General features: G+C 42.6%; 2 protein-coding genes across 3 annotated transcripts; both read right to left on the bottom strand.

Moving 5' to 3' along the window:
- Nucleotides 1-11795: 11795 nt before the first annotated feature.
- LOC129779443 (exopolyphosphatase PRUNE1) lies at nt 11796-13274 on the bottom strand. Of its 2 annotated transcripts, XM_055786927.1 has the most exons (5): nt 13074-13273; nt 12529-13018; nt 12053-12474; nt 11923-11998; nt 11796-11850 (listed from the first exon to the last, which is right to left on the bottom strand). In XM_055786927.1, exons 1-5 carry the CDS (start codon nt 13116-13118, stop codon nt 11831-11833), a joined length of 1053 nt encoding a protein of 350 aa, XP_055642902.1. In that variant the 5' UTR covers nt 13119-13273; the 3' UTR covers nt 11796-11830. The 2 variants fall into 2 exon arrangements, with proteins under 2 accessions (XP_055642902.1, XP_055642901.1); XM_055786926.1 differs by having other exon boundaries at nt 11796-11998; nt 13074-13274.
- A 144-nt stretch (nt 13275-13418) lies between these two features.
- Nucleotides 13419-15353, bottom strand: LOC129773818 (uncharacterized protein K02A2.6-like). Its single transcript, XM_055777470.1, has 3 exons — nt 15180-15353; nt 14210-15106; nt 13419-14146 (listed from the first exon to the last, which is right to left on the bottom strand). The coding sequence occupies exons 1-3, from the start codon at nt 15351-15353 to the stop codon at nt 13928-13930; spliced, it is 1290 nt and encodes a 429-aa protein (XP_055633445.1). The 3' UTR covers nt 13419-13927.
- Between the last annotated feature and the right edge of the window lie 425 nt (nt 15354-15778).

Below are 15778 nucleotides of genomic sequence, written 5' to 3'. Positions count from 1 at the left end.
AAGTCCACGGTTCTTGTCCGTCGGGATTGTGTCCGTTGCGTTGCTCGGTTGTTGGTTCTGCTCAATTCGCTCATCAGGTTATGGGCCCAGTTTGGTAGTGACGTTCGAGTGAATTGTTTTAGGCGGCTTTTGTGTATAAGTAGAGTTGGTTTTCTCCAGTGAAATTTCGAGAGGAGCCATCTTGTTGTGGATGTGATGGATTCCTGTGTATTAACGTAGCAGTGGCAAAGCGCACAGTGAGGCTACTCTATTCAAAAAAAACTGGACGAAAATTTGAGCGTGACCGCGTGTGTTAAGAAAACTTTCCCTCAAATAACGTGCAGTAGGGCACGGGAGTGTGTGTGTAAAAGCCATTCGGTTTGACGGTTTACTTGTTCCATTCGTCGCGCGCGGGGTGAATAAGAAATAGAAATGAGTGAGAAATTTTTATTCTCGCGATTGAATAATCATAATTATTCAATATGGAAAACCCGAATGGAAATGCTCCTAAAAAGGGAAGAACGGTGGTACGTTATATGTGATGCAAAACCGGAGCCGGTCACAAGTGCATGGACGAAAGACGATATGAAGTGTCACGCGGTGATTGTTCTGTATTTAGAAGACAATCAACTTAATTTGGTGAAAGACGCGATTTCGGCCAAGGATGTTTGGCGTCGTTTGCAGCAGTATCACGAAAAAACGACCATGACGTCGCGGGTCTCCTTGCTTAAAAAGATATGTAGCATTAATTACGGTGATGGTGAAGATTTGGAAAAGCATCTATATGAAATGGAGGAGCTCTTCATTCGTCTTGCGTGCGCGGGCCAAGCGCTTGAAGAATCGTTGCAAATTGCAATGATACTTCGGAGCCTGCCGGAGTCATACAGAGGTCTGGTGACGGCCTTGGAGAGCCGACCGGAAGAAGATTTGACAATGTCACTCGTGAAGCAAAAGTTGCTCGACGAGTACAAAAGCGATGAAGATGGATTCAAGTAAGCTGAAGAAACGGTTGTGCTTTCATTGCCAGAAGCCTGGCCATTTCCGGAACGATTGTCGTTCTTGGCTGCAGTTGCAGCAGAATAAAAGTGGTGAAGACTCAAGAAGCGGCAGAGCGGGAAAATCGAAGGCGAAGAAAGGTGACGTGAAGGCGAAATTGACAACCGAGAAGAATGTTCCGATATGTTTCACCGTCGGAAATTCACGAAGAAAGGGTTGTTGGTATATAGACAGTGGATGTTCGTGCCATATGACCAATGATCGGGCCTTTTTCACCGAGTTGGATGAAAGCAAGCAGGTGCAGGTTGTGCTCGCGGACGGTTCTACATCAAAGTCGCACGGAATCGGCGAAGGATTCGTGAAATGTGTGAACGATAAAGGAAATGTGCTTGAAGTGAAGTTAACTGAAGTGCTCTTCATACCGGATTTGGACAGTGGGTTGATATCAGTTCGAAAGCTGACGAAGAAAGGTTTTCTTGTGAATTTTGTTGACTCAGTGTGCTCTGTTGTGAGTGAAGCCGGTAAGACAGTTGCGATGGGAGAGATAAACGGAAATTTATTCATGCTGAAGACTGTTGATTATGTAAAGCTGAGTGTGGAAGGAAAGCATCTGCCGAACTGCCAACACATTTGGCATCGGCGGTTTGGCCATAGAGATCCTACGGTCCTGGACCAACTGAAAGCGGGAAATCTTGGAGTGGAATTCCGGATGCAAGATTGCGGATTACGGCAGGTCTGTGAGGACTGTCTTAAAGGTAAGCTTCCACGTACTCCTTTCCCTAAAGCCTCCAGTAGTAGAGCTTCCAGAGTACTCGACCTGGTGCATACCGACGTATGCGGACCCATGGTGAATGTGACCCCGGGAGGCAACCGATATATGATGACACTCATTGACGACTTCAGCCGGTACACTGTCGTGTGCTTGCTGCGCCAGAAGTCAGACGTAGCAGGATGCATAAATGTACGGAAGAGCGCCTTGTGTAATCAGATCGGACGGAGGAGGCGAATACGTCAACAGCGAGTTGAAGGCGTTTTTCGAGAAAGAGGGGATCCAGGCTCAGTACACAGCTGCATACAGCCCTCAGCAGAACGGTGTAGCAGAGCGCAAAAATCGAACGTTGCAGGAGATGGCAACGTGTATGTTGCTTGACGCAAGCCTCGATGTGAAATATTGGGGTGAGGCGATCATGACTGCCGCTTACGTTCAAAAGCGACTCCCTTCCCGTGCAGTTGACAAGACGCCGTTTGAGAAATGGTTCGGTAAGGCACCTGTATTGAGCCATCTTCGAGTGTTCGGATGCCCAGCTTATGTACATATTCCGGAAGTTAAGAGGGTCAAGTTAGACTGCAAAGCACAGAAACTAGTCTTCGTCGGATACTGTGAGGATCGCAAGGCATTTAGGTTCTTGGATCCTGAAACCAACAGAATCACGGTCAGCCGTGATGCGCGATTCATCGAACATTGCAATGGTTCACACATGATGGAATCTGAATCGAATCAATCGAATGAAACTGGAGATAGTGACGGATGGCCAGAAGCTGGAGTCGATGGCGCTGAGTTGCAGAACAAGTTGGATGTTGACGAAGAACAGTCTGTGCATGAGGAATTGCTTCAGGAGGAGCAGCAAGCTCAAGTGGAGCCAGGGCATGATTCCGAGGAGGAGTTTTACGGTTATGACGACCAAGAACCGGTCGATAACCGTGCTGTAGCGTCAGCGTCTGATGGACAGCAACTTGGTGAAAAGCGTTCGAACAGAGGGGTTCAACCGATGTGGCTTCAAGACTTCGTTGTTGACGTGGCAATGGTTGTGGAAGATGACCCGAGCAGTTACGAGGAGGCAACTCGAGGCTCTGAGAAGGAGTTGTGGGAAGCTGCTATGCACGAAGAGTACGACTCATTGATACGTAATGAAACGTGGACACTAGTGGATTTGCCCGTCGGTCGAAAACCAATTGGCAGTAAGTGGGTGTACAAGAAAAACAGGAAGTGGGTTATATCTATGGTATAACCGCAAGGGTGACGTAGGACTATCGTTGATTTAGAGATCATTTGTTTGAAGTTGAATCTAAATCCATTCTGAATGAATCAATAAATGAATATTTGGGGGACGAGAAAACGAGAGCGTTACGTTGGAGGCACAAGGTTTTTTGCATCCAATATAGGATACGAAAAACCTTGTTCTGAAGAATAATCTTCAGAAGTTTTCCTGATAACTGTACTTGATTAACAAATCACAAACCCAAATGTATTATATGGATATTTTATGGATAGAAAACATTAAAATAAACTCTTTCGCTTGAATGTAATTTTCAATTCCAAGGGGAACTGGCAGATTATTTTCCAGCAACGATTAGATATTTCCAAATTTTCCTCGATACTGGAAGCCCACCAGTGGTTAATGCTAATTCGATAACCACCTGTTAATGGCACTTGATTGAAACATATTTGGTCACAGTGTTACATGGATAGAAAACATTCAAATAAACCCTTTCACATGAATGTATTTTTAAATTCCCAGAGGAACTGATCGATTATTTTTCGGATCTTTCTCGATGCTGAATGAGCTTGAGCTTGAGCTTGGGTAGACTGTACAATTCGTAGTTGCTCTCCGCGATTGACCTGAACCAACCAAATTGCACAAAGAACACACAGAATGACGCTTGGGACTAGCAAATCATTCTCGTTGTGCAATTTTCGGTGATTCGAGCTTTAAATGGTCAATAACGACGCCGGCCACGTCCTTACAGTCACCAGAGGAAGGGAAGGAATGTTAGTATGATATTCGCCGCCCGAAGGCCAGAAGGGTCGCCTCTATAGCGTGGTTCCCTAGCGTTTATCATGGAAGGGATAGTTGTTAGTGGGAATGGTTAAAAAAAAAATCAGGATTCACTGCGGTAAGTGATGTGATTATGTTAACACGGACCCTGACGCCGGAGATTATTAATATTAGGTTACCTAAAAAGGTTATCGAAAGAATTTCTCTATGATGACTCGAATTGACGATATATTATGAGATCGTTCGTGCCTAATGTTCGATTGTAATCCCTGAAGGTTTTGAATGGGCTACCTGAGAAGGTAACCGAAGGAACTCCTCAACAATGACTCGGATCGCGTATCGAGGACTTATCATATGATTTTTCGCGTATAGTATTCTGTTATATTCTGAAATTGATACACCGGAGATTATTATTAAGCTACCTGAGAAGGTAACCGAAAGAAATCCTCAACCATAGCTCGAATCGGTGCTATGTTCTGTGTGTTTTCGGGCACAGTACTATATCAGAGATTTAGAGCGCGTCGCTGGAGGGTTATTAACATGTTGAGGCCCGGATTTTTCTTGCTATACTTTCCGTTCAGTCCGTATCAAGCGCATTTCGATTAGAAGGTAATGCGATATCGTAAGACATCCGAAGACAAACAATGTCCCAGTTATCAACGTTATTCCGACGAAAAGCCCTATCCCTATGGACCGACACGGGGCTCAAAGTGTTAATGAGTTACCTAAGATCACTTTAGAAGGTATATATTCTTACCAATATAAATACAAACTACAGACAAAAATAGTACATTATCTATCAAAGCGTCCAAAACCATTAAAATACAATAGAAAAACTGAATCTAAAATCTGATTTCCATGAGCATTCGAAAGGAATACACAAATAAAGTATATAAAACAAACTGGCGAGGAAATTTTACAATTCTTATTGATACCAACTACCTACTATAAATCTCGAACTTATATTCAGATAGATTCATATACATAACTACGCAAAAACACTTCATTACATTGATATTTAATATCTATCATTATTCAGTTCAAAATTTTTAGATCTAAAACTTACATTTGCAAACTGGAAATTTGGAATTGTATTCGTATTCCGAACTAATAATAAATAAGGAATGAATTAAACCTAAATACACACATAAGAACGCATCCAAACAAAATAACTGGTTCCGATCCAAAATCTGGAATCCACGCCAATCCTCCAAATTGTATAAATTGTAGTAGCCAAAATTTTATCAGATCGGTGCAGGACCACCCTTTCATAAATAATACACATATTTTAAAGCTACTCACGCATAAACACATGACAAGCAATCAGCTTTCAGACGGCCAAAAATTTCTACTATACCGATAACAAAGCGAGAAAAAAAAAAAGACACCCCTAGATGTCATAATTATCAAGTATCAAGTACAGTAGAACCCCGATTATCCGCAAAATAGTCTGGCAAGATCGCTGCGAATAACAAAAATCGCATATAACGCAATGTAGTACTTAAATGAGGTGAAAACGCGAAAAAAGGCATTTCAACATGAAAACAGTGTTGAATAAATACAGAAAATTTTTATCCATCTATAAGGTCGTGTAAACAAGTGGTCAGATAATGTGAAGGCCATGACCAAAATGAAAGAGCATGAGCTTACCACTCACTGACCAATCCTGGTAAGGTTTATAAATTTAGTATGGAACTCTCCATCGCGAATAATCCGCAGATCACCAATTCGCGAATAATTGGGCTTCTACTGTATTCACATGCACATAAATATTGAATAATAAAAAAAACTGCTAAGGAGAAAAAAAAACACTCGCTCGTAGTTGCTTTTCATCCATTCAGTGCAACATGGCAAGCTAAGGGTGCTCATACACTGTCTGACCGAAACCAAACACTTGACTCCCCTTGACAGATAAAATTTTATCAACGTGTACTGATCAAATATATTCACAAAACACAAAACACACAAAACACGACAAGCAAATACTCAGTTATTGGATGTCTAAAATATTTTTCGGTATGTTCTTCGATCCTGTCGGTACATGGTTAGTTTACTTTAAATGTTTCAGAAGAATTTTTTCCATGTTCGATGATTGGCATTGTTTGCAAATGTTGATAATTAAAGAGTGGCAAACAAAACAGTGTTTGCACAAATTCAAACCAAACTTCAAAAGGTATCAAATACCTGACCTCCGGACAAACAGTGTACGGCCACCTTAAGAGAGAGGGAAAGAGAGTGAAAAAAAAACATCAAATTCCTTAGCTTCATTGTGCTGCTGCTGGCGGTCCTGCGACGTTCTAGTAGTGGTGATATCATCACTGCTCATTTTGTGAACAGCTTGCAAGTATCGCGGAGAATTGCTCGTTATTTTTCCTGCTTATGCCGCTTCGTTTCACGTAGCGTTTCACTCATACTTATACACTTTCCGTCACATGTGTACACGATTGAACATGATTGTCCGAACCCGTCGTAATTTGAAACACTTTAAATTTAAAAAAATACCAGGAATCAAACAATAATGAACCCGAACCGATAATGGATGCGGATATTATAGCAAATAACTGTTTCGAAATGATTCAGAAACAGAACTTTTCCATCACACTTGGCCGATTCGCCACAACCCTTAGGCAAAATAACACGATACGAAACCAAACGCGGAGCGAACGAAAAGTACGTCTACTCTCAACGACTACCCGCGCGAGCCTCCGGATCTTTCTCGATGCTGAATGGCATCCAAACGGAAAGAATTCCGTGCGTGTATGTGTGTGTGTAGCGGCTGCTTCGATGGTCATCTTCTCTTCTCCTGAAGGATCGGCTTCTCTGTGCTCCCTCACAGTTTCAAACAAACTGCGTTTCAGGGCAGATCTCGATCCTTCGCTGTCCAGCACCCTCAGCAACAATGTTGTCTTGTCGATGTCCTCACGAAAAATGAATGTGTCTCAGAAGGTCTTGTATTATAGAGACTTTAAACTTTTGCAGTTCATTCGTCTCTAGCCTTGAGAAAGGCCCTTTGAAAACTCTACTCTACTCTATTACTCTACTCCAGCGCTACCACCTCCGCCCTCTTGCCTTGAGAAAGGCACTCGATCCCTCGCCGTCCAGCTCGTCCAGCAACGATGTTGTCCAGTCGGTGTCCACACAAAGAATGAAAAATGGATGCGTCTCACCACCAGAATATCGCTTAAATATGCTTTTTGTGCGTGATTGAATCGAGAGAAGGCGTGGTTTACGATGACAATTTGGAAGGCAAACTAGAGGGGAATGAACTCTCTGAGCTAGGAACTTTCGGCGACTGAGCAATAATTGATTGCGGGCGCATACAATATTGGATACGGAAATATCCTACTGATGGGGAAAAATAATCTTCAGACGCTATCCTGTTAATTGCGATTGACTGAAAAATCACAAAACCAAATGTATTTGGTCACAGTGTTACATGGATAGACAACATTAAAATAAACTCTTTCACATGAATGTATTTTTAAATTCCCAGAGAAACTGGCAGATTATTTTCAGTAACGATTAGATATTTCCACATTTTCCTCGATACTGGAAGCCCACCAGTGGTTAATGCTAACTCGATAACCATCTGTTAATAGCACTTGATTGAAATATATTTGGTCACAGTGTTACATGTATTTTTAAATTCCCAGAGGAACTGGCAGATTATTTTCCAGCAATGATTAGATCTTTCCGGAACTTTCTCGATGCTGAATGGCATCCAAACGGAAAGAATTCTGCGCGTGTATGTGTCGATCCTTCGCCGTCCACCTCCTCCAGCACGTTAGGCAACGATGTTGTCTTGTCGATGTCGTCACGAAAAATGAATGTGTCTCACCACCAGAATATCGCTTAAGTATGCTTTTTGTGTGTGATTGAATCGAAAGAAGGTGTGGTTTACGATGGCAATTTGGAAGGCAAACTAGAGGGGAATGAACTCTCTGAGCTCGAAACTTTCGGCGACTGAGCAATAATCGATTGCGTACGCATACAATATTGGATACGGAAATATCCTACTGATGGGGAAGAATAATCTTCAGAAGCTTTCCTGCGAATTACACTTGGTTGCAAAATTACAAAATCAAATGTATTTGATCGCTGTGTTATATGGTTAGAAAACATTAAAATAAACTCTTTCATATGAATGTATTTTTAAATTCCCAGAGGAACTGGCAGATAATTTTCCGGATCTTTCTCGATGCTGAATGGCATCCAAACGGAAAGAATTCTGCGCGTGTATGTGTGTGTAGCGATGTCTTCCCGGGGAACCGTTTGTGGCGTCACTCTCCTCCTGATAGATTCCCTTCTGGTCTAGGGTGCACAAACAGGCTCTTGGTGACACCGTTCATCCGCGCTTTCATGATAAACGAAGAGCTTCACCACAACAGTGACAACATGCTCCAATCGCTGTTCAATTAGAACTGAGTGGATTTCCGAGTGGCGCTCGCTTATATACCGATTGGTGATTTCAATAGCCTGTTTTGAAAGCAATTTTAAGACTATTGAAACAAGTTTTTGGATCAAAAAGTAACAAGTATAGAACGCGTAGACATTTTATCTTTCGAATGAAGTGTTTATCATACCATTTCGTTCGGTTGTTTAGGAGCTATTAACGCTCAAAATCTCGGTCTCCGGCGTAACGCTTTTGTTTTCGAAACTTTGATTTTACACCCCGGTATAGAAATGAAAGACGTAGTCCTACGTCAAAAGGAGGACAGCCTTGGTAACGTTATCAAGTACAAAGCCCGTTTAGTTGCCCAGGGTTTTTCACAACAGTTTGGTGTCGACTACGATTCCGTTTTTGCACCGGTAGCTACGCAAACCACATTAAGGATCCTGTTAACTTTCGCTGGTCAGAAGCAGATGAACGTTCGCCATTTAGACGTGAAGAATGCATACTTGCACAGTCAATTAAATGAGGAGCTGTACATGCAACAGCCCAGGGGGTTTCAGAAGCCTGGTCAGGAGAAGCTAGTATGTAGACTTCAACGCGGTATCTATGGACTCAAACAGGGGGCGCGGATTTGGAACGAGACTATCCAGAGTATACTGGAGGCGATTGGATTAAAGCAGGCTAGAGTGGATCCATGTTTGTACAAGAAACGCGTCTCTGGGGGATTCGTCTATCTCCTGATTTATGTGGACGATATAATCGTCGCATGTGAGTCCAAAGAAGAAATCGATCATGTAGAGTATGCGCTGAAAGAGAAGCTAAAGCTATCATCCCTTGGAGAAGTCAGCTGTTTTCTGAGTATTAGAGTCACCAAGGATTCGGAAGGTTACTATTCTTTGGATCAGTACGGATACATCATGAAGATCGCTAATCGGTTTCATCTAGAACGCGCCAAGGGTTCCAAGATTCCTCTTGACACAGGATATTTCCGCAGTCGTGAAGGCAGCAAAGCGTTGCCTGATAACAAGCAGTATCAGAGCTTAATCGGAGCCTTACTCTATGTGGCTGTTAATACGCGGCCGGATGTGTCAGCAAGTGTATCGATCCTCGGTCGAAGAGTGAGTAAGCCTTCAGAAGCAGATTGGGTGGAATTGAAAAGGGTGGTTAGATACCTCGTCAAGACAAACCACTACAAACTCAAGCTAAAGTGTGTCAGGGGTGAACCAGCACAGTTAGTCGGTTATAGCGATGCCGACTGGAGCGGGGACACGGATGACCGAAAGTCCAATACCGGGTTTTTGTTCCAGCTTGGGCAAGCGACTATCTGTTGGGCCAGCCGCAAACAGACCAGCGTTTCACTTTCTAGTATGGAAGCAGAATACATTTCTTTATCGGAAGCATGTCGGGAGCTACTTTGGCTTCGAAAACTGCTGGAAGACTTTGAGGAGAAGCAGAACGGTCCTACTACCGTGTTTGAGGACAATACTAGCTGTATAGATTTTATTTCGGTTGATCGTTCTTCCAGACGATCCAAACACATCGACACACGAATGTATTTCGCTAAGGATCTGTCAGATAAAGGCTTGGTGGTTGTTCAATATTGTCCATCAGAATCAATGATTGCTGACATTCTCACAAAGCCACTAGGTTGCCTGAAGCAGAAGGAGTTCTCGGAGATGATGGGCCTAATCGAGGCCAGCAGCCGCTAAGATATCGAGGAGGAGTGTAGAATGTACGATATCTTTCCACATATCTGTGGTACGGCGGGGCGAAAAGTGCATACCTTTCTCATACACATTGTTAACCTTATATTCAGTTCATATTCATTACTCGCAAATACAAGACGTGAAAAGTATTCAGCTCGTTCATTACCATACACGCGATCCGAAAGTCCACGGTTCTTGTCCGTCGGGATTGTGTCCGTTGCGTTGCTCGGTTGTTGGTTCTGCCCAATTCGCTCATCAGAAACGATGAAACTTATCGCCGGTGACAGCCGGTGGGTATCCTCCTGGTGGACTCCTTCGCTGGTATAGGCCTCAAATCTTCGATCCTGGTCGATGACGGTGTTGGAACCGGGCTTATCCTCTTAGTGCTCAGAGCCGCTTTTCCGCTATCGGATTATACTGTTACCAGTCGGGTCCCGACTTCGGACGCCAATTATGTTACGTGACGTTCGGATGGCTTTTTAAAAAAGCAGAGCCGTCCTGAACGGAGTCGAAATGTGAACTGATTTATTATTTCTTTCATTGATCACTGTTTTCATGGTTGGGCCTAAAATAAGCTTACACTATGTTTTTTGATATATTTGTTACTTATGCTGATGGTTGCAGAAAATGTGTTAGCGACTCAGTGCACTGGGTCGCGATGTTCCCCGCTATCGGTGTACCGTGCCTGGGTGGTAACTTACATATAGGGTTGGGGAAAAAGAAATGTCGTATTTCTGATCGAAATTTGACGCTTTATTTAACATACCTAAAATTATCCAAATATGCGCCGTTTTGTTCGCCATTTAGGAAGCAACTTCATTATCCCCCCCTTATATAACCCCCCCCCCCTCCTTATTTGCAAAAAAAACTCAGACAGCCAGTTTTCGCAAGCCTCTTTTGAGGCCAACTTAGTAACACCAAGAGCGTTTTGCATGAACCGGAAGAGATGATAATCACTTGGACTCAGGTCCGAACTATACGGTGGGTGCAATAGGACATCCCATCCGAGCTCCTGTAGCTTCTGGCGGGTCATCAAAGATGTGTGAGGCCGAGCGTTGTCCTGGTGGAAAACTACACCATTTGCCGCTTCTGGTCAATCGCCTGCTTCAAACGGTCAAGCTGCTCACAGTATAGAACCGAGTTGAGGGTCTGGCCATAGTCGAGCAGCTCATAGTGGATGATTCCCTTCCAATCCCACAAAACTCACAGCAAATCCTTCCTGGCCGTCAATCTGGCCTTGGCGATGGTTTGGGCCGGCTCACCGCGCTTCGACCACGACTTTTTTCGCTTTAGGTTGTCGTTCGTGATCCACTTTTCATCACCAGTCACCATCTTGTGGCACCCATACATCCAGCTTTTTTTGGAATCCAATCTTCTGCAAATGTTTCCAAATGGTTTTATGGTCTATACCCAGTTCCTGGCCAATCGAGCGAGTGCTCACATGTCGGTCTACTTGGATGATTTCAACGATTTCATCGGTTTCCACGACGATTGGCCTACCAGTACGGGGTGTATCTTCGACAGCCACTACACCAGAACGAAATCGATCAAACCAACGCTGTGCTGTGCGAATCGTTACAGTATCGGGTCCATAAACTACACGATTTTTGTCGGCCACCTTTGCAGTTTTACCTCGCATGTAGTAAAAACGTAAATAATTTCTTGCTTGGTGGACTCCATCTTTGACGCGCTATAACTTGAGATTGGAAATGACAATCACAACACTGTCAAAACGACACTTGTAGCACAGATTATCGTCTTTAAATAGCCGTATAGAATGACCCGATGCGATAAGTACAACACAAGATATGTTTAAGTGTTGCCATATATTGACAATGTACAACATTTCTTTTTCCTCAACCCAATATAACAAAACTCTGTTGAAAATTGACACGATTTTTGTGGAAAATAACACATTCCTAACATTTCCTCAAAGTGATCGAATAGTTAACGTAACATCATTTTTATTCATATTCCAATTACGACAGCAAGACATTATCTAGAACATAATTAATCATAGGTATTAGTTGTTTTCTTGAACATTTTACGTTCTTCTGTTTGAATAAAACACCTTGATTGAAATCTACGTCCGGAATAATTTCAAACCCGAAACTTCGCGCTTCAGTAGACATAATTCTGTTTTTCATCTGAAAAAAAATCTAATTATTAATCATATCATACAAAAACTTTGAATAAATCACCTTGGTGTATAAATCCACATCGTCAATGTTTATCAAGCCTATGTCTCTGCTTACGTCTGTATTTGATGAATTTATTTTCATTCCCATCAATATGAGCACATTTGCTGCGACCCTATTCGCAAATTCGAAAACAGCTGTTTCGGCATTATCTCGCAGAATGTAGTCTTGAACCAACAAGGGAAACCCAGGTATAGCTATCGTTCGCCCATTTCGAGTTAATATTTTCAGATCTTTTGATAACACTTCTAATGTATTGAGGGAAGATATGTCATTCCTATTAAAGACGAGTGAATTGAACAACTCCTGACGGTGTGTATCAGTCACATGAAGGTAATCTTCAATCAATTGCAGCATTTCAAGATCTAATTTTCTAGTTTTATCTGCTTGTTTTGATAAATTGACAGTATCCAGAACAATTGCCCCTAAAATAAGAAAAAATATACTTCCCGAAATTTGAATGGTGGTTTTGAACTTACCATAAAGCAACTTCAACACAATATGATATTCCTCCAGATTGCTTTCAAGAATACTAGACTTCTCAATTAGACTAGCAATCAGAGTTGCACATGACCCAACTTCTTCAATATATATGAAAATGTCATGGTTTAACGCTGAATTGGGATCAAAAGGTCGATGGTCCACAACTCCGATTACATTAACTCTATATTTAGATAAGTGATGGTCAACCAATACAAAATTCGTATTACTTGAAGTTTCCGGCAGGTATATTTCATCTTTGCATACCAAATCGTTCAAATCGATATCATTCTCTCGTAGGTAATAAACAACTTCCGTTTTGAGTGGCAAATTTTCTCTGGTCACATTCAACACCGGCAGTACGTGATCATAATTCTGTTTTATTTTTAAAGAAGCTGGAGATTTCGAAATATGGAAAGCGAGCGATATACTGCAAACCACAGAATCTAAATCACAGCTTTCATTTCCAATAACAATTAACTTTGGTAGCTGAAAAAGCCGATATGATTACAATTTGAATATAATTTCGAATTTGCATACTCACATCACGATTATGCAGCATTTTGCCGGTTTTCAGAAAGTTGTTCATTTGTCTTTAAAAACCTTGTATTGACAAAAAATGATATCGTTTTTGTAAAACTTCGATACACAATCTTTACTGCTCCTGTTTTCTTTAATGGCTCAGACCCCTCAGACCAGACTGATCCATAATACCATGGACAGACATACAACTGTACTAGCGCTGTACGTGTACAGCGTTGTACAGGTACCACGATAGCATGACACACATACTTTGGTTGTACCAAGACGGGTCTATCACTGGTGGTTCTTTTTTCCACTCCGCTAAACTGTCATCTCAAACAAAAACAAATGGATCATACAACTGGTGAGTATGAAATATATTTCGGCTTTTTAATTATTAATTATTTTATCTTGTCTTATCAGCTATGAATACATTCGACTCGTTTGCTTCCATCAATCGGTAAGTGAGAAAGATGATTTCTCCCATCACCACAGTGCGGATTTCCACTTATATCACAGCAGCCAAAAACATCCGTTTTCCTGCAGCTGTAACCTCCAACCCCTGTTGGCAATGCCGGGGGACAGCATTAACAGCAGCAGCAGCAGAATTTGACCATGGTATGGTATTGCGAAGAACTTTCCCCATTAGAGGTTCCGTGCTTCGCGCATGTGATATTTTAAATAACTCAATAAGTTAAATAACAGCCAATTATTTTACCAGTACAAAACACGCTTTTTATTTTCTCCAAATCCCTATCTCGAATAATCTCACTCTGACAGTTCTCCCCAGACCCGTATTCACCTCTCTCACTCTCACCTAATCAGTGCCAGGATTGTATCCAGGTACCACATCTCCCCCTTTTACGAGATAGTATTTTACATTCGATAATCTGCAAATCTTGCTGGCTTCTTTCGTGTTCGCAGCTGTCGCTCTGGTAGAAATACCTGAGCAGATACCCTGGGTAACGGTTCGGCCTCAAATCCCTGAAACTCGTCTTCGACAGACGAAACACTTAGTTCCTCATCAGCTCTACTTGAAGGGTCCACAACTACATCACTGGCCGACGATGGTGTTGATTCAACGGGATCTATCACCTTTTTGAGATGTGCAGCATTTCGGTCATATGACTTTCCACTAACAGGATCTTCTACAGTTACCCGAGGACCAGACCGAGACATCACAACGTATTTCTTGGAATTGTAGGTCGTCTGAAGTTTATTTCCTGGTAGTAGATTTTGCATGAGGACCGAATCACCGCAGTCGATGGATGACCTCTTTGTTTTTCGTTTGATGTCCTCTCGATCCTTCCCTTTTTCCTTTGATTCTAAATCCTTATCAGCAAAATCTGTGGACGGAGGAGCAGTCTCGATGTCATCTAATGACGGTATTTTGGACCGAATCGTATGGCCATATATAAGCTCCGTTGGTGTACGACCGGTAACGGAGTGCGGAGTAGTGTAGTACATTACTAGATAATCCTGTAAGTCCTGCTTCCAGTTCCTGCCAAGAGCGTTACTTATCTGAAGCCTTTTCAACAACGATCGATTTTGTCTCTCAACAAGGCCGTTTTCCTGAGGCCAGTAAGGTGTCGAATGATTGAGGTGAATTGCGTGTGTCTTGCTGTATTCTTCAAATTCGGTACCCACAAATTGTTTGGCGTTGTCTAAAGTAATTGTGCGGGGATATCCCAGTCGTGTGAATATTTTGTCCAATCTGGAAACTGTCTCCTTGGCTGAAATCTTATTCATCAATTCCACCTCCTTGTACCGACTGTAATAATCGATTATAACGAGCAAGTACACACCATCTGGTAATGGTCCAAGAAAGTCAATGGCCACGTCAACCCATGGCTTACTCGGAAGTGGCCGGCGTGACATAGGCTCCGGTCTATTTGGTAGTCCAACTAATCTGCAACCTTCGCATGATGTAACTCGGTTAGTGGCTTCACGGTCCATACCTGGCCACCAAACTCGATCTCTAAGACGGCGCTTCATGACCGACTCACCTGGATGTCCCTCATGGGCCAGGTCGTGAACGTAATTTGGACGGAACAACTAATTTGTTTCCACGAACAACAGTATCTCCTACCATACCCAACTCGTTTCTGAATGGTATATACGGCTTCACGTCCGGTTCGTCCCACTTCCCCGTCTGTAGAGATTTCTTCACTTGGTCTAGGACTGGATCAATTCTTGCAGATTCTTCTAATTCCTCTACGTCAATTGCCGCCGACTCTAATATCGCCAGGACCATAAATATATTCTCCGCATCGAAATCCTCCGTAATACCAGGTTCAACCATTCGAGAAAGCGGGTCGGCAATGTTGCTGTCTCCTCTTCGATATTTAACAACGAACGTGAAAGACTGGAGTCGAAGGACCCATCTTTCGATCCGAGGACATGGACGTGAAGTCGGTTGAAAAATCGCCTCGAGTGGCTTATGGTCGGTTTCAAGTTCAAATTTACGCCCCAATAGATACGGAGAAAATCTTTCAACTGCCCAAACCAGAGCTAGTGCCTCCTTTTCGGTTTGGCAGTACCTACGTTCAGTCTGGGTGAGACTCTTGCTCGCGTATGAAATAGGACGAGGATTGTCATCTGTTAGACCTTTAAACTGCACAAGGACAGCACCCAAAGCAACCGGTGAGGCGTCTGCAATGACGCGAGTACGCAGCGAATTGTCGAAAAAACGAAGGTTTACATTCGAAATCATCTCTTTCAATTTGA

This window comes from Toxorhynchites rutilus, chromosome 3 (assembly GCF_029784135.1).
Source record: "Toxorhynchites rutilus septentrionalis strain SRP chromosome 3, ASM2978413v1, whole genome shotgun sequence".
Taxonomy (NCBI): Eukaryota; Metazoa; Arthropoda; class Insecta; order Diptera; family Culicidae; genus Toxorhynchites; species Toxorhynchites rutilus.
Note: the sequence above shows the minus strand (reverse complement) of the source record. Positions and strands in the feature narration are given on the sequence as shown.